General features: G+C 44.1%; 1 protein-coding gene across 1 annotated transcript; it reads right to left on the minus strand.

Moving 5' to 3' along the window:
- Positions 1-11,332: 11,332 nt before the first annotated feature.
- LOC307066520 (major histocompatibility complex class I-related gene protein) lies at positions 11,333-20,670 on the minus strand (the record flags this gene model as incomplete). Its single annotated transcript, XM_079723700.1, is given in 6 exon segments — positions 11,333-11,373; positions 13,241-13,502; positions 13,504-13,517; positions 14,200-14,256; positions 14,259-14,456; positions 20,616-20,670. Coding segments are annotated over 6 exon segments (627 nt in total).

The raw sequence follows: 20,670 nt of genomic DNA on the forward strand, positions 1-20,670 counted from the left end.
TGTGCCTATAGTTCTATGCAATTTTTTTTAGTCCACTAATATATATATAGATATACTTTTAAATTTTATTTTATTTACTTTTTATATGGCAGGTTTTTATTAGTTACCTATTTTATACATATTAGTGTATATATGTCAATCCCAATCTCCCAATTCATCCCACCACCACCCCCACCCCGCTGCTGCTTCCCCCCTTGGTGTCCATACGTTAGTTCTCTACATCTGTCTCTATTTCTGCCCTGCAAACCGGTTCGTCTGTACCATTTTTCTAAATTCCACATATACGTGTTAATATACAATATTTGTTTTTCTCTTTCTGACTTCACTCTGTATGGCGGTCTCTAGGTCCATCCACGTCTTTACAAATGACCCAATTTTGTTCCTTTTTATGGCTGAGTCATATTCCATTGTATATATGTACAACATCTTCTTTAACCATTTGGCTGTCAGTGGGCATTTAGCTTGCTTCCATGACCCGGCTATTGTAAATAGTGCTGCAATGAACATTAGGGTGCATGTGTCTTTTTGAATTATGGTTTTCTCTGGGTATATGCCCACTAGTGGGATTGCTGGGTCATATGGTAGTTCTATTTGTAGTTTTTTAAGGAACCTCCATACTGTTCTCCATAGTGGCTGTATCAATTTACATTCCCACCAACAGTACAAGAGGGTTCCCTTTTCTCCACACCCTCTCCAGCATTTGTTGTTTGTAGATTTTCTGATGATGCCCATTCTAACCGGTGTGAGGTGATACCTTATTGTAGTTTTGATTTGCATTTCTCTAATAATTAGTGCTGTTGAGCAGATTTTCATGTGCCTCCTGGCCATCTGTATGTCTTCTTTGGAGAGATGTCTATTTAGATCTTCTGTCCATTTTTTGATTGGTTTTTTTTTTCAATATTGAGCTGCATGAGTCCTATGTCATTTTATCACATGTGTAGATTTGTGTGACCACCACTGCAATCAGGACACAGGTCTATCATCTCTCACATGCTACCCCTTTATAATCACACCCAGCCTTTTCTCCACAACCATCCCTCACCTTGGCAACTACTAATCTGTTTTCCATCTCTCAAAATTTTGTCATTTTGAGAGTGTTATAGAAATGGAATTATGTAGTATGTGACCTTTTGAAATTGGCTTTTTTTCAACCAGCCTAATGACCTTGAGATTCATCCAAATTGTTGCATGTGTAAATAGTTTATTCTCTTTTATTGCTGAGTAATATTCCATAGCATGGGTGTACCATTGTTTTATGGAGGGACATTTTGGTTGTTTTCCATTTCTAGCTATTACAAATAAAGCTGCTATGAGCAATGTGTACAGATTTTTATGTAGACATAAGTTGTCGTTTCTCTGGAGTAAATTATCAGGAGTATAATTCCTGGATAACTATATACTTAGTTTTTAAAGAAATGGCCAAACTATTTTCCAGAATGCTTTTAGCATTCTGTGTTCCTGCAAACAATGGATGAGTGATCTAGTTTCTCTGCATCCTTGCTAGCATTTGGTGTTGTCACTACTTTTTATTTTAGCTGTTCTTATAGGTATGTAGTGATATCTGTGGTCTTAATTTGCATTTCCCTAATGACTAGTGACATTATGTTATAAAGATTTGAAGTTTGTAATTAGTTTTAGATTTTCCTTTGGCAAATCATTTTACTCTCTCCAAGCCTCAATTTTCTCATCTGTAAAATAAGAGAATTCAACTATATAACCCCTAAATGACCTCCCAGTTCGAAAATTCTGTGTATCACTGGATCTACCTTGGGTGAGTTTGTTTCCAAGGTGAGGAGCTTTTTAAATTTTCCCTTTGTGCCTCAGCTATTGCCATCTGACAACAATTGCCAAAGAATGAATCCTATCCATGGGCTTCACTGACATTTCCATGAAATGTGTGACAGCTCCCTATGTGTTTCATTTGGTCCTATTCAGCATTTAAGCCACATCATCAAAGCCTGAGCAAAAAGATCCAGCCTTTCACAATTTATAAGGGACTTTATTCGTTTCTGATTCATTGTAAAGTTTGTTTTTATTCATTTGTTCCCGAGGTTCACTATGGAACATAGTTTAGTGTAGATGATACCTTATAATTTCCATCAGGCATCGACTGAGTGCCTACTGTGTGCAGATAGGGTGATGTACTGGAAAGAGCACAGCTGTATATGGAGAAGGACTTGGGTTTGAATCATGCCTCTGCCATTTATGAACTGTGACCATGTCAAGAAATAGAACTTATCTGAACTTCAGTGAAATGGGAATGCCTGCTGCTGAAGTTATGAGGAATTAGAGATAATACATGTGAAGTGCCCAGTTCATAGTAAGCACTCCATAAATGGTAGCTATGATTATGCAGGACATGGGGAGTAGTCCCTGGAGAAAACCTAGAGGAAGAGACACAGCACATGGCATGCCCTGCGCCGTTGTGCTTTCACACACTCATATCTCCTTTAACTCACACGTCAGCACTGGGAAACAGGTACTTACCTGTTTTTATAAAACGGAGGCTAAGAAGTTAAATAACTTAAGATCACCCTGATACCAAGCGAAGGAGGTAGAATTCAAATTGTGTCCCTAAGCAGTGTCCAGGCTAGCCAGACAGATAAGCTGTGTGGAAACAGATAAATTCCAGCACAGAGCAGCCGGTGTGCATTGTGGGGCAGAGCCAAAGAGCACTGAAGGGTTGAGAGACAGGGTTAATTCTGAGGACTGGCCAGCTGGGGAAGGCAAAAGAAACGAGAGGATTCGAGCTTACTCCGTCTCACTGGACATCTCTGAGTTCCTAGATGTCACCATCACAACTGCCTGTTGGCCCTGGAAGCCCAGCCCAGCTTCTGCGGGGAGGGGGGCAGCCCTGGGTGTTTCCAGTCCTTCCCTTTCTCCCTCCTCTCCTTCATTAATGCAATATTTATATGCAGGCTTTCCTGTGTCCATTAGACTCTAAAGTTTTATCCAACTTGTGTTGTTCAGCATTATCACAGAAGGTCACTGTCAGAATTGTATTTCCTCTATTAACATGAAGCCCAGGGTCTATTTTACAGAAATACATTCCAGATTACCTTCCCTAGAATCATTCTGTATTATGTGAGCTTGACTTGCTTACAAGCACAGGTCTGGGCCATCTCTGCACTTGCTAATTTTCAAAATGTCATTGGCACTATTGCCTGTATAGTCTGGCTTGTGGTGGGTATTACAGAAGTTCATTTAGTCAATATGCACATGTATTGAGTGCCTGCTCTGTGCCAGGCACTGGAGTCTCAGGCCTCAGGGAACATACATTCTATGAATGGCTGATTAACTAATGAAAGGCATAAGAATTTAACTTGAATATCACTGTCTGTGGCAGATTATTAGTGAGAAACTGGAGTAAATAAACTCTGTGGCTTTAATGAAAGTGTAGTGTCTACAGTGCCACACAGAGAAACAACTAATTCGTGTGGCAGAGGCCAATCCTTGAAAATGTCATCATTGGGCCTATAAACATGTCATCTTGTAGACTGATCGCAGGTCTGTGAAGCTGGGCAATTTACAAATCTTTGAAATTTGATTGCAGTTTCAGTTGCAAAGGCCTAAATTGGGTTAGAGCAGCTTGCCTTTCGTCCTCAACCCTCCTTGATCCTCAGGGATCAATGACTAATTCAGTTTTTTTAAAGTCAGGTGGCAGGCAGCCCAAGTTCTCAGCCTCTGAGGGTTACATCTGGTTTGGCAACTTCCTGTGGTACATCATACAGGGCCCATGTATCTGTAGCTGTCATGTAATATGCAGAGTATATGCATTGGGATCTTTTAAGTACATCAAAGGGTTGTATTTCAGCAGATGATGGGACCCCAAATGTTTTCCTTTTTATTATTCCAGATTTTCCTGGAATTGTCACCTTTTAGAGCTTATGTCTTTTCCGGGTATTCCCAGAATTCTCTATTTAGGCTACTGTCGTATTGCTTTAAAAAAATAGAGAGATTTTACTCAGTTCAGCTAACAAATTCACCTTAGAATCCACACTGATTCTTCAAAAAGGGAAAAAAGCAAAGACTGCTTTAGCTTGGGGTTAAATATCTCATTTTTCCCTTGGTTTCACTTCCTTTTCCATTCTAGTGGCTTCCCATTTCATTCTGGAGCCTCCTGTTCCCTGAATTTCTTTTCCATTTAAGAAGCTATTTTCTCAGAAAACAAATATCGTATATTAATGCATATATGTGGAATCTAGAAAAATGGTACAGATGAATCAGTTTGCAAGCCATAAATAAAGACACAGTTGTAGAGAACTACCGTGTGGATACCAAGGGGGGAAAGCAGCGGGGGTGGGGTGATGGTAGTGGGATGAATTGGGAGATTGGGATTGACATATATACACTAATATGTATAAAATAGATAACTAATAAGAACCTGCTGTATAAAAAAATTAAATTAAATTTAAAAAAGAAGCTATTTTCTCAGAAGTTGTTTTTCTCCTTAGTTGTTGCCACTCTCTGGCCCCTGCTTTGCTTCTTCGCAGGTCTGGCTGCTGCCATGGCACTTGCCTCAGCCCGGGCCTCGGCTTGCCAGGGCTCCAGGCCAACCCAGCCTTCCAGCTGCCCCTCAGCTGCTCACTCCAACTGTCCAGCTCCAACCGACACAGAACCTTCTGGTCCCAAACATTCTCTCACACCCAACCCACACTAAGGAACAAATGCGGAAGCTTCTGCTGGGTTCAGCTAACACTGAATGGGAGGAAGGGGGAAAGGAGAACAAATACATCATGATCAATTCTCCTTAGAACAAGCACTTTCCTATACTTCATAGGTCATGGGTAAGAACTGATAGAATTTGTATTTCAAGAACTTTTTCTCTCTCTCTCTCTCTCTCCCCCTCTCTCTCATTTTTGGCTGTGCCATGTGGCTTATGGGATCTTATTTCCCTGACCAGGGATCAAACCCAGGCCTTCTGCAGTGGAAGTACCGAGTTCTAACCACTGGACCGCCAGGGAATTCCCAAGAATTTTCATTAACTAAATACCCAAGTGATGATAGAAAAGAAAATTCAGATTATACAACAGCTCTACTGGCCTTAAGAATAAAAAGATATATATTAAGTATCAGATATTTGGGCCCCCAAGATGGTTGAGAACTCATTTCTCAGTGCCTCTTCTCAAAGCCTTCCAGAAAAAGGTGCCTCATGTAAGAACCTCTGAAATCTGTCCTTGTCCCTAATATGTGTGTCAGGGAGGAGGGGTGTGGTTAGAATGTTTGGGATCCCTAAGCTCACAGACAAGGCAATAACAAGGTGAAGTATTAAATAAAGAATGTTAATGCTGATGAAACCTTTGAAGAATTCAGATGAATCCTTGGAGTGTTCATCCTGGACCCCTCGAATGTCATACAATCCTGAGTGGGATATTTCTCCTCTATGACTTCAGCTGTAAGATGACACTGTTCTTTTGCACCAGCACATGAGGACTAGCTAATTAAAATACTGTACTGGTTCATTCAAGAAGTATTTACTGAGTTCCTACTACATACAAGGCATTGTGCAAACAGACTGTCTAATATGACATAGAAATTTAAAAATAGATGGCCATAAATAAATTCGATGATAGGATTATGTAAAACCTTTCAGATAATTTTAGCTGTTTGTATCCACATACAGGGCTTCTAATTCTACCATTTCAAATGACTTGACCTGTATTTTTCCATCATTACCCCTCTCTTCCAAACTAATTCATTCATCTTAGTCTGCAGCCAATTTCCATCCATTTTCTAATGGTAGGACCAGAGCTGTCATGTAAAGTTGTGCTCTGTACAAGGACACCCCACCAAGGGGGCAGACAGGGTAGAAATCCACTCTATGTTCTGCTGGCTAAGCCCTGTGACCCGGCCTTAGTCAGTGTCCACCCAGAGGAAGGGAACAATTTTCTAATTTGCACAAATGTCCCTTATGGGTTAGCTGTGGTCCTAACCCACAGAAATAGAATAAATGGGCAGAGTTTAGTGTTGTAATCAAACAAGATTTACAACAAAGATACATTTAATGGCAGATATGGTGTCTATCTAGCTACATGGTAAGTCACTCATGTATGTGGCGGTATTTGGTGTTCTTTTTACTCAGCCAAGCCAACTATGGGGAAGCAAGAGAGAAGGAGAAGGACACCTCAGTGAAAGCTTGGGGAGTTCCTCTGGAGTCACAGTTTGGGTTTCTTCCTCAGCAGGGGGTGCCCACGGTCTGAGTGGGGTCTGAGTGCCCACGGTCTGAGGGTCTAAGATTTCCAGAAATCTTATGTCCAGGGGTCTGAATGCATATTTAACCTACTGAAAGACACAAGCATCCCCGCTCTGGCAGAATGGGACCTTCTTATGAGAATCAAAGACAGCAGGCATCAGAAGCCTCAGGCTCTAGAGGAGAAGCTGTTGAGCGAGTAGATCAATGAGCAACTGCCTTTACCATCAGGGATAAAAGTTGGAGGTCGAGAATACCTTTCCTTGTCCTGCAGAGGTTGGGAGATGAGCCTTATAAATGGAAGAAAACCAAGTGGTGTGATTTAAAGAAAGGATTGCTGTCCCCCAAATTCCCCCAGAACCATCGAAAATTCTGCCAGATTCATTTGACCTAACCCTTCTCATGGAGAGTTAAGGTAAGGTGGGCTGATTATAGTCAATCTCACTATAGGGAGAATTCATTTAATTAGTTTGATTTCCTAAGTGCTAGCTGATTCACTGGAGCAAAAGGAGCTTTTGCTGGATTGAGGGGAGCCTGCAGAGGTTTGGTACAGGTGTGCTGTGGGTTGAATTGTGTACACCCCCTATTCAAGTCCTAACCCCAGTACCTAAAAATGTGACCTTATTTGGAAATAGAGTAGTTGCAGATGTAGTTAGTTAAGATGAGGTCCTACTGGAGTAGCATGGACCCCTAATCCAGTATGACTGGTGTCCTTATAAAAAGGGAAATTGGACACAGAGACACACACACAGGAGAACACCATCTGAAGACTGGAGTTATACAGCCACGAACCAAGGAACTACCAGAAGCTAGGAGAGAAGCCTGGGACAGATATTCCCCTAGAGCCTTCAGAGGGAGCACAGCTCTGCCAACACCTTGATTTTGGACTTCTGGTCTCCAGAACAGTGAGACAAAAACTTTTTGTTGTTCTAGAAGCCACCCAGTTTGCAGTACGTTGTTACAGCAGCCCTAGGACAATAATACAAGGTGGAATGGGGAGCAGATGGTGGGGCATGGCACTTGTGACAGGTTCTATCTTTCCAAAAATGACCGCAACAATACCTCCCACCCACATGTTCTTCTCACAACATGACTTTGACAATCTTCCCATTGAGTGTTGGGATCTCTATACCCGCCCCTTGAACCTGAACAGGATTTTGTGATTTCTTTGACTACTTAGAGTAGGGCAAAGGTGACATTATGTGACTTCCAAGGCTAGGTCAGAGGAATGCTATGCACTTCTGCCCTGATCTCTTGGGATACTTGCTCTGAGGGAAGAGCTGCCATGTAAGCGGTCTTGCTGCCCTGAGGCCACCATGCTGTGAGGAAGCCCAATCTAACCCACACAAAGAGACCACATGGAGAGCCCCCAAGTCTCCACACAGAGAGAGATGCCTGACCACCCCCCACCCCCAGCTCCTCCAGTACTGCACTGTTTTAATTCCAGCCACTATTTGACTTGAAACCCCAAGCCAGAACTGCCTAACCAAGCCCTACCCAAATCCCCAACCCACAGAAACTACGAAAGATAATAAAGTGATTGTTGTTGTTTTAAACCACCAGGGTTTGAGATTTGTGACACAGCCTGCAGGGTTTGGGACAACCAGAAGATAAAAGAACTTTGGAGAGAGGGAGCCCAGAGTGAAAGAGAGATGTAGAGATGTTACAGTGAGATCCAAGGCTAAAAGCTGGCAAATGTCCAAAGGAAGAGAGGTGGTGAAGACATTTCAGGAAGGGCAGTGGAGACTCTTCCTGTGAGAACGGCAGTGCAGTCAAGTGGAAAACACCTGGGCTGGGACACAAGCGACCCTGAACCCCTCCAGCGCTGCTGCCCACTCTGCCTGGAGAATGTTCTGGGAATGAATAGTGTGTGAAAGAACAGCTAACCCTGGAAAGGGGGAGCTAAAGAGCAAGAATTGTCCCACACCGCCACCCCACCCCATGCATCAGTTGTGGGACCACCACACACAGCTCTGCCTGTGATTAGCTGTTCTCATGTAGACTCTGCTGCTGGAAGATGTACTGACCAGCTGAGACAAATATCTGACCCACTTGGCAATTGTGTTTCTCACAGTAAATGAATACATTGGCACTCCAGTTTATGCACCTGTGGGATGCTTGACCTGCACATGTTAAGGCAAAGACCCCAGACACGGGCAATCAAAATAAGGTGTGGCCTCTCAGAGGGACCCTGCCAGAAAATGATCAACTGGCTTCCCTAGTGGACGACTATTCCTCATGGCCACAACTGAGAGAACAATCTCCTTTTAGGTCAAAAGTAGATAGAAGGGCTTCCCTGGTGGTGCAGTGGTTAAGAATCCGCCTGCCAGTGCAGGGGACACGGGTTCGTGCCCTGGTCCGGGAAGATCCCACATGCCGCAGAGCAACTAAGCCCATGCGCCGCAACTACTGAGCCCATGAGCCACAACTACTGAAGCCCACACGCCTAGAGCCTGTGCTCCCCAACAAGAGAAGCCACCATAATGAGAAGCCCGTGCACCTTAATGAAGAGTAGCCGCTGTTCGCGGCAACAAAGACCCAACGCAGCCAAAAATAAATAAATAAATTTATTTAAAAAAAAAAAGTAGACAGAAGAGGAAAAACCAAGTACATAGTTCCTCAGAAATAAGGAACAGCCCAGAAGAACTTGAAAATAGTGGAAGAGGCAGAGAAGGCCAGCCCTCCGATGGGACAGCTCACCTTACAACAGAGGAGCCTGGTCCAGGAAAACTTTGCCTGACTTTCACCCTGCTCTTCAAACTGCTTTTCTTCCCTCCCTGTTACACTGCCATTTAAATATACTATATTTTGGTCTGTATGTGCTTCAAAAGAAAATAGACAATAGAGTTTTAAAAAAATATGATTAAGAAGAGAGTTGAACAGATTTCTCATCCAGTGTTCTTAATCCAAATATTAAGACAATCCAAAGTCAAAACATGATTGTGGTGACAGCACAGTCCTTTGTTTTTAGTGTTTAGATTACATTATCAAATATTTCATAGTTTCCAATTACCAAGCATCTGTAATCAACTAACACAAGTTAATGAAGCAATAAGTCTAAAATTATTAAGAAATAGGGCTTCCCTGGTGGCACAGTGGTTGAGAGTCCGCCTGCCGATGCAGGGGACGTGGGTTCGTGCCCCGCTCCGGGAAGATCCCACATGCCACGGAGCAGCTGGGCCCGTGAGCCATGGCCGCTGAGCCTGCGCGTCCGGAGCCTGTGCTCCACAACGGGAGAGGCCACAACAGTGAGAGGCCCACGTACCGCAAAAAAAATAAAAATAAATAAAATAAAATTATTAAGAAATAATGTAATCTTGAGCCACTTGTAAAATGAAGGTGCAAAATTTTAGGTATTATTGAAAAATCATCCCTTTATATTATTTTATATGATAACTCTCTTTATATTATAAAATCCCCAAGGGAGACACAGAGACGCTGCAATTACGCTACAGAAGGTCTCACCACCACATCCTTGCCCTTGCCTCTGCCTCCTCCTCTTCATCCATGTGGACACTTTTATTACATGTTAAGTGTAGGGCAAGGCCCTGGGAGCACAAGAAGGCTTTGACCATTCATGTCTCTGATGAGAGTACCAGGCAGTTGGAGAAGACATTTATATCGATACAGCATCTGAATCACTGTAAGTGTCCATCCAAAAATATTTTAAGTCCTAACTATTCTAATTGTAAGAAGAAACCATTCCAGAAATAAAGCTGCTCTCTTCACAGTGCAACACTGCTTAAAAGATGGTATGGCAATTGCCCATGGCAGCGCTCAAAGCAAAATAAACAAACACAGTTGTGCTCTTATGCAACTCAGCGGGCACCAGTAAAGAGACACGGGGTGGGAGCTTCAACCATGGAAGGAGGTGGGGACAGTGGAGCAAGGAATAGCCCTAGCACTCTGAGAGTGTCTGTACCTGTGGCTGTGATGATTAAAGCCAGAGGGCAAATGCATTGGTCAAGGGAAAGCAAAGGTCAAGTCTGACATACATGTTCAAAGTCAGTTGTCCAAGTTGGGGCCACTGAAGCGAGTATCAGAGCTGACGTGTGCGGTCAGACAGAGTCAGTGAAGTGGGACAGATGAATGTATAACTGATGGTCAACCCAAGGACCGGTGGCTACACAGGGCAGGACAAGAGGTAAACGATGGTGAGGATTTTAGGCGGTTGGGAAGAGTAAGGAGGATCAAGGAGATGTTAATTCTCACGGTGGGGCTTTTATTTATTCCCAGGGCAGATGTATGGAGAAAAAGCCCATGTATAAAGGTGAGTCAGGCCCATCTACAATAAGCCAGTAGAGGAAGGACAGAAATTAGAACTGGATGCTCTTCTGAGACACACTATCATTTTTACATTAAAAGATAGCAATTGGGTTCAAGTCTCTGTATTTCTACTAAAGCTGATAATGTCCGATACTTATTTTTCTTACTTTCTTACAAAAGACAGAATGAGATCACCTCCACAGAGCTGACCAGGTATATTTCCAAGATGCCAAGCTACCAGGCAGAGCTGCCTGGCAAAAGAACAGGGCACTTTTGCTTTCTCTCAGGCCAGGGAAGGTGTAAAATGATCCCACCAGTGCACAGGCCATTGTAGAGACTGGCTGACTGCTCTCATGGGGTGGTCCAACCTGTCTGTAGGGTCACAGTCATGGCACCCACCGCTCTTGCCTAGTCAACACTCTCATGAAAGAAGAGAAAGGCCTTTTGTGACATAGTGAGGTGACGTTCACAGGTGGAATTCAAGTGGAGGCTAGATGCTCAGGGCAAAGGCATTGGAGAAGACATTTCCGGCCCTGGATTGAAGTTTTCTCCCAGCCCTGAGATTCTCTAATCTACCCGCAAACCACTGTTGACAAATGGGACGTAAGGAAGTGTTGTGCCATGAGAGCAGCCACATTTAGAGGAAATGTAATGAAGGAGTCCATCAAAAGAGCCTGATAGCTGACAGTCTTTTTGGAGCCAAAGAACAAATAACATTTTGTGGCTCCTATCTGTCTGCCATAAATAATTAATCCTATAATGTCCATGTCTGTTGTGGGTGTGGTCAAGAGCTTTGAGCGCTGGACTTGAGTCCATATGGGACAGAAGAGACCATGGTTCCTAGAGGAAAGACAGCTGGAAAATAGCCATCTCCCATCAGTGATCTGGTGTAGGAAGGTAGACAACTCCATTTTGCTCTGAAAGGAAAAGTTTTTAGTCAGATATATGCATTTTTCCTTACAGCTCAGAAATAAATTATGCAATGTTCAGCAAAGACTGAGAAGCTGGCATTGACATTTTTAGCCTACTTGGTCAAGATTCTCTTAGTACTTGACAAACTTTAACTCAAATTCACAAACTCCACAAGATAAAAAGCAGGAACTCACGGTGCGTATCATTCTTGAGAGAGGTGTGTCACTGTATAAAAAGAACAAAAAAATTTTTTTTTGCTTCAGCAGCTATCACTTGCTGGATTGGGATTAGTGCTATACTTTCTAAAGAAAACATAATGGCCCATTAACTCTGAGTTAATTTTCTAGTAGAGGGTTGGTTTTACTTTGAACTAATAACATGCTTTGCATGGTATCACCTGAATCGAGGTTTAAGTCTGTGGCTATGAAACAAAGCCAAATTCCTGGCCCACACTGGCTTCAAACCCATTATCCAGGACTCATCAATATTATGCTGTGATCAACTTGAGCACCTAGTGAGACCAGAGGTGGGGAATGACCTTACAAAACTAGACTGTAAGCTCTCTAACAGGGATCATGTCTGTCTTTTGCATTGCTATATCCCAGCATTTAATACAGTGCTTAGAACATAGTAGGCATTTAACACATGTTTACTGAATAAATGAAGTTTTTTCCCCAAGGTACTAAGAGCCTATATCTCTCCCATTTCTCCTTCCCCTTTTTCTTACCCTGAATTCCATTTTCCAAAGGTATCTCTTCCACATTTCATGGGTTGAAAGATGAATTTAGAAGAAAAGTGACTTCCATATGATTGAAGCAGAATAATGTTTGTCAAAATGGGAAAACTTACTGAAGTTTTGAAACCAAGGACAAAATTCCCTCAAAAGTTGATAGTAATTAATAATAACAATATCACTTGGAAAAAGACAAACCAATGTCACTGTATCTTCTCTGACCCAACTTCTAGGATGCACTTGGACAGAGAGTCCATATTCATACCTGTGGCCCAGATGCCTCCCTGAGGGCCCGCCGTAGCTCTGGAAAGCTCCACCATTAAAAATCACTCCTGCGGGAAAAGGCACATTTTGTCTGGGAGTTTCCCACAGCATGATGCAGACGTAATTCATTTTGAATAATGAAATCGTACATGAAAAGTCCTGTGTTAACTAAAAGTTGACCAAATGAATCATATCTTTTTTTTTTTTTTTTTGCAGTACGTGGGCCTCTCACTGTTGTGGCCTCTCCTGTTGCGGAGCACAGGCTCCGGACGCGCAGGCTCAGCGGCCATGGCTCACGGGCCCAGCCGCTCCGAGGCATGTGGGATCTTCCCGGACCGGGGCACGAACCCGTGTCCCCTGCATCGGCAGGCGGACTCTCAACCACTGCACCACCAGGGAAGCCCAGTACCTGAGTCATATCTTTGATGTATAAGAGGAGCTTTACTGAAAGGAATATTATCCTAACTCCTTTAGTAAAGCAAAGACCCTGTTTGTCTTCTTGGTAATTTCAGATTTTCACTCATCCTGGTGGTGTGTGAGCCCTTGGTTACTACACAACTTGAAGAAATGCATCCCCTCCCAAAGTATTTCCCAACTTATCATTGACAGGAGGTGGAAGGATTTGTCTCACTGGATCCCCCCCACCAAAAGGAAGTGTCCCTGGAGGTACTCCACTCTGTCAAGACAAGAACTGCTGCATGTTGTCAAAATGCTGATAAAAAGTAACTAGGGAAGGTTTTCCTGGAGAGTTACAGAACATGATAGTAACAAAATGGATTTCAGAATAGGGTCGCTATAACTTAGATGAGAGGAAGTTACGTATAAAACCATGGGTTCTGAGGATATGAGGACAAGGTGTTCTCCCTCCTCTTTACCTGTCCTTTGTAGGGTACCTTTCCCATACTCCAGAAATCTCTTTAACCAGGCAATACATTCTTCTTCCAGCCAATTCTTTTGATATCGTAGCTCATGCTGACTGGCCTCCCATGCCCTCTTGGTGATGTGAGCCACATTATCCAGAGCCATCCAGGAGAGGGTATATTTACTGAAGATAATGAAATCCTGTCCGTCGTACGCATGTTGGAGAAACCCCGTGGTGTTTCCATCCTCCAGTAACTCACAGCCAATCATTCTCTGCTAAGTGTGGAAACGCTGGAATAGACATGCAGGCAGGAAGGGAGGGGTTGACATGGGGATGCGGAGGTGGGTGCCCAGGTGATGTGACAGGGGGCATGACTGGAAACATCTTCTACCCCAGAATACATCACTGCACAGGCCTGCCATGGCATCACTGAGCCGCCAGGAGGTTCCTGTGATGTAAGCCCATTTATCTACAGATATCTGAGGAGTACCTACTGCATACAAAAGGAGTATGATAATTCCCTCCTTGGGAGTTATCCTATATGGGGAACAACTAACTGATAAAGTTTTTAGTGCAGTAGAGAAGGGAGAGATATGCAGGAGCCAGAAATATCCCTGGGAAAGTTAATATATTTAGTAAGTCATTGCGCATAAACAAGCACCTCACTAAGCCTGGCCACCAGGAGATGAGACGCGTGCTGGCCAAATTTAGGAGGAGAAAGGGGAAGATACAGGTCAGCAGCCTAAATGCGAATGGGATAGGGATATGGGGGTCAAGGGCTCCTGGGGGAGAAACAGACAATTTGAAAGATGCACAGGACAGAGGGCAGGCACTGAATCCCGTCAACCAGATTGTCCAAGCTTTGCCAAAAGAATGCAACTCAGCAACTGCTCACATTCACTGTCAGCCCAGGGACCTCTACCGGGTTGGGGGTTAGAGATGGACAGCATTCGTCTCTGCTGCCTTCACCACCTGAGTGATTGCAGTGATGCTGCTGCCACTTCAGTTCCACCTTGAACGTCTGCTGCCGTCCCGCAGCAGCTGTGTGGACCTCTCCCGGTGATCAGGTGCCAGGTTCTCCGCCATCCACAGGGTCTGTGGCTCCTGCCAAGAGACACTGTCATACATGGTGATGGGATGAGAATCCACATACCCAACTGAAATAAATTCAGGGATCCCATAGCCAGGATCTGAGACGCTCAGGTGAAAATATCTCAGAGAGTAAGTCCCTGGGAGAGAGGCAAAGAAGGCAGATACTTAGAGTCACGGCTGATCTAGATCCATAAACTACTGGATTCCATTTAATCCCCATGTTCGTCCTCCATGTTCAGTTGCACCCATTCTTCTTGGGACCCAGCTGATACTTCCTCTTATGGAATCACAGAACCCCAGGAACTGGGACCTGGAAAGGACTTTAGAGCTTTAACCAAGACTTGGAGCCTGGTTTTTCAGGTTTGGAAACCTTAGGATGAACTTTTACAGGTAACTCAACTTGTAAGTGAAGTAGAGTGTTCTGGTCTGTGGGAGAAGGGCCCAGGACCACTCACTGGACCCCTGGGGGAGAGCTGTCCGAGGGACACTGAGGGTTTGAAAACCCTGATAACCCAACCCCCATGTTTCACCAACAGAGGCTCCAGGTGGATAAATGCGGGCCCCCATCTCACTGCTGGGCTTGCACATGTGTGTACACACACATACACACACACACACACACACCAGGTTAGTCTGCTTGACTGACCCACAGTGAGAACCCACATAAGGACTCAGGCCTCCTGAGGAAAATTTTTAAAAAGCATAATGCTTTTCCTATTATACCAACCCAACTCTATCAACAATTTTCCTATGCCTTCTTTACTTTTTCTTCTGGCCAAACATCACTATAAGAACTATAATAATCACTAAGCGTCAAAAGTAGGCTAAAATGAAATGTTTGACGTTGCCGCTTCTGCACTGAACGTCTCTCAGCTCAGCAAAGAAGCTCCTAGGCTGATAGAGACAGGGCAGTTTTGAGGTAGTGGGATGGGTGTTGTGATGGGGTCAGTGCGGGGCACGGGGCCTCAGGGAAGACTTTCCAGAGAAGGTATGTCTTAGGGGAGATCCTGGGACAGGTAGGAGGTGAGCAGGCAACGAGGCTGGGAAGGGACATAGGAGAGAGGACAGTGGGAGTACAGTAGAAACCATGTGTGCAGACAGGGGCTAGGAGAGCGTGGCCCGCTGTGGGAACCAATGGCCTAGGACGCTGGAGGACAGTGAGCGTCACAGAGGAGAGGAGAGATGACGCCCAAGAGGTAAGCAGAGCCAAGGCTGAGAAGGCCAAGGGCCCCCATGCCCTGCCGAAGAGCTGGAGGGGAGAAGGCATGCAGCACGGTGGCTTTCTTCCCCTGCTCTGCTCGCTGTTTTCTGGAAATGCCCACTTCTGAGCCTTTTATCTTGTTACTTCCTGCCATCCTGACCCATCTACATCCTCCCCAGTCATCAAAACCCATCTCCAAAGACACTCCCAGGACCAGCACTGACATTTGCATGGCTGAGTCAAGAGGACAAAGGAGGCCCACATTCCAGAGACCCAATATTTTAAAGGAATAAATCAAGCTAACAAACTGTTAAATACGTTCTATCCTACCTTAACAAATATCCCTTCATATGACCTCAAAGTGCCACAGAAGAGGTACCAATGGGGTGTTCCAGCAGCTAGGAGAGAGATCCTGCTCTCACACAAAGGGATCCACAAGGAGGAGGTAGAAAACCTGCTATGAAGTTAGGCCTTCCGCGAGCCATGGAGGGCAGCAAACTCTGAATCATAACCCTCAGAACCGCACTTACTTCTTGAGCACATGCCGCCATGTGTTAGTTACCATGCTAAGCCTCTGATAAGCATGAGTTACATTTATTCCTCACTGCAACCTTTTGAGTCTTAAAGGTCTTAAAATTCCCATTTCACAGGTAGACAATGGGTGCAGAGAGTTGAAGAAAATTGCCCAAGATCATCCTTAGAATCCATAAGTGGAGGACCCAGGAATTACACTCTGACCTCTCAGGCTAGAAGCCCCTTTGCCTTAGACTGCCCAGCTGATCCAAAGCAGAGGCACTTCCCCATCCCAGGCTCTGTTTCAGGCTCTGTTTCAAGCTCCTCGCCCAGATCACCATTGCTCTCTCCCGCCCCCTTGTGTCCAGGATGACTCACTGTCCTGGATTTCCCAGTCCCTGGGGACCCCGGCTCCAGACCTTCCTACAATTGGCTGTGGGTCCCAATTGGATATCCAGTTCAACAAAGTCCCAATTATCTGTTGGCCCTCCCAAGTAGCCCGATGCCTTAATACAGTCAAAATGATTATGATTCCTGGGAACTACTCTCTGCAATTTCAGGCATCGTGGGAATGAGGGGGAGAAGTAGAGGGTGATATTTTTAGTTAAGAGGGCCTTTGGACACTTCTCAAACTATGCAGTGATATAGGTAGTTCTATACGCATCAAGAACTGCCAGTCCCTCTCCTAACAACTCCTCTCACTACAGGAAGTCATCGGGGGCCCGGAAGTGCTGAATGTGACAGTTTGACTCTTCAGCTACTCTTTTGAGGCTACCCTTTGGAGGTTACCAATGTCTCTTTTAAGTTTTACCCTTTTCTGAACTTCCAGTAGGCACAGTCCTAGCTGCTAGGGATACGGCAATGAACACATCAAATCCCAGCCCTCTGAGCTCCTTTCTAGAAGGAAGACCTGCAGTAGGTGAAGATAAAATACAGGATCAGCTGCTGATAAGAGTTGTGAAGAGAAATAAAGCAGGGAACGGACATAAACACACACACACACAAATAATAATAAAGAAAAAGGGAAAAAAAGAAAATGAAAAGAAAAAATGTTTAAAAGAGAAAAATTTAAAAAAGAAAAAGGAAAAAAAGCAAGGAAAGGAGGTAGAGTGTGAAGAGGGCTGACCTTTTAGGTAGAGGGGCCAGGAAAGGCCTTCTGAGCAGGTGGCATCTGAGCAGAGATGTGAATGAAGTGAGGAAGTGAGTCATAGGAGAAGAACCTTTCAGATGGAACAGCAAGCTGGAGTCCTCAAGGAAGTTGCCTGTTCCATGTATTTGAGGAATAGCAAGGAGATCAGTGTGGGCCGTGTAGAGCTTTGGAGAATGAATGAATGTGCCCTGGTGGGTTTTTTTTTCCCAGTACTCTCTGTATACAATGACGACCATATGTTCTCCTATTTCCCAGAAGAATTACATTTTTATGAATTTTATTCTTTTTAAATGATTCATTGAAGTTGTAACAAAATGTGATTTGGTACTTACACTCTTGAAGGGTTTTCCATAATAAATATAAATTTGGCTGTCAGAAAGAATGTCCTCTGTCATCTGTCTCAATTTGGGTTTCATAAAGCAAGTGTTTAAAGAGCCACTTGCTTGATCTTTAACCTAGGCCCCTTCCTTCGAGTCCTTGGCAATCCTTCTGGGGTAACAGGATGACTGAGTTCAATGCGTTTTAGTGAGAACAGACAAATATTGCAACTAGTCAGAAGAAAATCTACAAATTAGTTGAATTTCTCAGATTTAGATAGATTCAATGTCAACCAAGAAGGCCTTAAGGGAGTAAGACAGTATCTTGGAGAAATTTCTACTGCATGTGCCTTGGCAACAGCTCCAAGGAAACAGATTGAAGTCTAATAATGTCTATAGCAAATGCCCATATTTTCTCATGTTAACTCTTGGAACTCAAGGTCATTTCTAAGCAGATAATTTGCAAATCTGTCTTTTAACACTAGCCCAGTTGACAGTTCAGGGGACTTATCCATCATTACTCCTTGTCTGTGAAGGACTTCATCATTCATGAAGCAGATTGATATAGCAGATTGAAATATCCATCGACTTATGAGTAGTATCAAGAGACTGACCTTGGCTTTTTCAGGATGAAACACACAAACCACATATGCCTCTGCAAGAGAGATCCCATGCATGCCCCCGTCCTGATGACACCCACCCATGTCACCAGCTCACAGTCTCCCACAGGCTGAAATGAAGAACAAGAGGAGCTGTAAAGCATGAAACATCTTTCTTTTTCATACAAACTCTGCAACTAGAATAAACCACAGTTGTGAATTTAGTCATTATTGCTGACCAAGTTTTCTATGGCACACGGTCAGATCACTTCAATTTCTTAGGGACATCACCTTGGAACATAAATTCCAGGAGGCATTTATTAAGTGCCTATTGGTCACTAGGAAGTATGAGGAAAATAAAGAAGAGAAAAATGAGAAGATCTCTCTCCCTGCCTTTAAGGAGAGCCTTGAAGGAAAGATTTTGGTAAATAGAAAGTTATAAAGCTGTGAGCAGGAGCTATGGAAGTACAAAGGAAAGCACAGTCTACTGCAGGCCATGGAGTCAATGAAATCAACACACTGGAAGTGATGTTGGAGTGATCTTGTCATTGAGCTGTGACCCCCATACACTCTGGTATCTCCTCCCTGCGTTTCCATGTCTAGAAGCTCCTATCAGGGCTAGCATTAGGCCCAAATATCAAGTAGACCAAGACCTTTTTCATAACCCCATTTCCCTTCCCTGTCATCATCCCTCAATGCTCAGGACACTCAGTCAGGATCCTGGCAGGTAACAACCTTCATCCCAGATGAGTCACATGAAGAAACTTTAATGAAGGGACTTCACACAGGGGTATGAGCAAAGTTACAGGAACAGATGAGGGATGATAGGGCACCCATAAGCTAACAACTATAGGAAGCCATTACCACCCTTAGGGCTGTAGAGATTGGAGGAGCAAATAGTGCTCCTGAGGCCTAATGGGAGCTAGAACCATGAAGAAAGGGCTGTTCAGAGAAAACTATATTGCAGAGGGACACAGCTACCACCAGAAACATTAAACAAAGTGGGGAAAGAGGAAGAAGGAAATATCCCAACCTCTCTTTCCTCTGTGACTGCTCTCCTTTCAGCATCTCCCATTGGGTGAACCCGAACAGAAATCAGCCTGCAAGAGAGACTGGGTGATGCCGTCTGTAGCAGTCAGCCTCCCAGGGCACAAGACAGGCCAGAGAAGGATGGAGTGGAAGGAGTCAAAAGGAGAATAGCCAGCACAAAGCAACCTTCCCTACCCTTTATATATGACTGGTTCTATTTCTCATTCCACCTATTATCGAAGTGCCAAGCGTCCACATCCAGAGGTGCTGTGATATTGCGGGAAAGCCCTGGTATGTAGACTAAAAGACCTGCATGTACTTCAGACTCTGCTCATTATGTGAGCTGAGCCCACCTCTCTAGGCCTGGGTCTCCTCATCTGGAAATGGGGATATTTTCTTAGTCTGCCACAAGGGTCAGTTAGACCATCCCATGAAAGATTATGTTTAGGGGATATTGTGGTCATATTATTGGAGAGTTCTTTGAGGATTAAATACAGGTAATATATAGGCTTTTTACATTCTAGAAATATCACTCCTTTCCTCTTTTTATCCTCTGTCTCTTACCCTCACCCTCAATCTTTTCCATTTCTGACTTGAATGGTAGGACTTTTTCTGGATTAAGTTTCTATAGAAACAGGACCTTTGTCTGTCTTGTTCGTGGTCATGTCCCCAAAAGTGCTGTCACACAGTAGGTCGTCAACCAACATTTGTATAATTAACACACAGATGATTTGAAAGAGCTCCTTCCTGTCATGCTCATGAATCACTGCCTATGGTGGTGGCCCAGACTGTGATGGAGACATTGCCTGGCAGCCACCTGGGATTGCTGGCCCCTAGCTGGGAAAGCAGTTGCTTAGGGCAGAGAAGCCTGGTGCTTCCAGCCCACAGGTCTTTTGGTGTATTGCGGGCAACAGAAAGCAACTGCTTCCCTAGTAACATAGGCTCCCTAAACAATGAAAAACTCCTTCTACTCAGTTGATATCTCTTACACCTAGTAAACAAGTCCAGAACCATGGTTTTATCTTTCTGGGATCTTGTGTTACAGGTTGGGCTTGTGGTGAAGAGAAAAAACAAGTAAACCTGAACAATGGATCTGCTCTACTGTTCAATGGCCCTGAAACTCTGACCACATCCTCATGAGACTTACCAAGCTAGTAGAGAGGAAAAACAAAAGTAAAAGAAAAGACATGAGCAGAAAAGAAAGGGAGCAATGCTCAGAAGGGAAGTAGGAAGTGAGGAAGTTACTCAGAGGGTCTTTCCAGAATGGCTTCCAACCCCTCAGAAGGCAGGTGACATCAAAATCCTACACACATGAACTGGAAAACTGTACAGCTAGTCCAACCCTCTGACAAGTCCTGGGTTTAATAAACACAATTTTCTGCCCCTGGCTTCTTAATCATTTCACCAGAAGTTTTAGGAAGACAAGCTCTTTCCCTGAGGCTGCCTCGGCTGAGGAGTTCAGGGCAAAGAGAACTTGGGGTACTCACGAGCATCACTGTGCATCACTGCTAATACAATGATGAGAGGTAACAGGAGCACCAT

This window comes from Hyperoodon ampullatus (assembly GCF_949752795.1).
Source record: "Hyperoodon ampullatus genome assembly, chromosome: 2".
Classification (NCBI taxonomy): Eukaryota; Metazoa; Chordata; class Mammalia; order Artiodactyla; family Ziphiidae; genus Hyperoodon; species Hyperoodon ampullatus.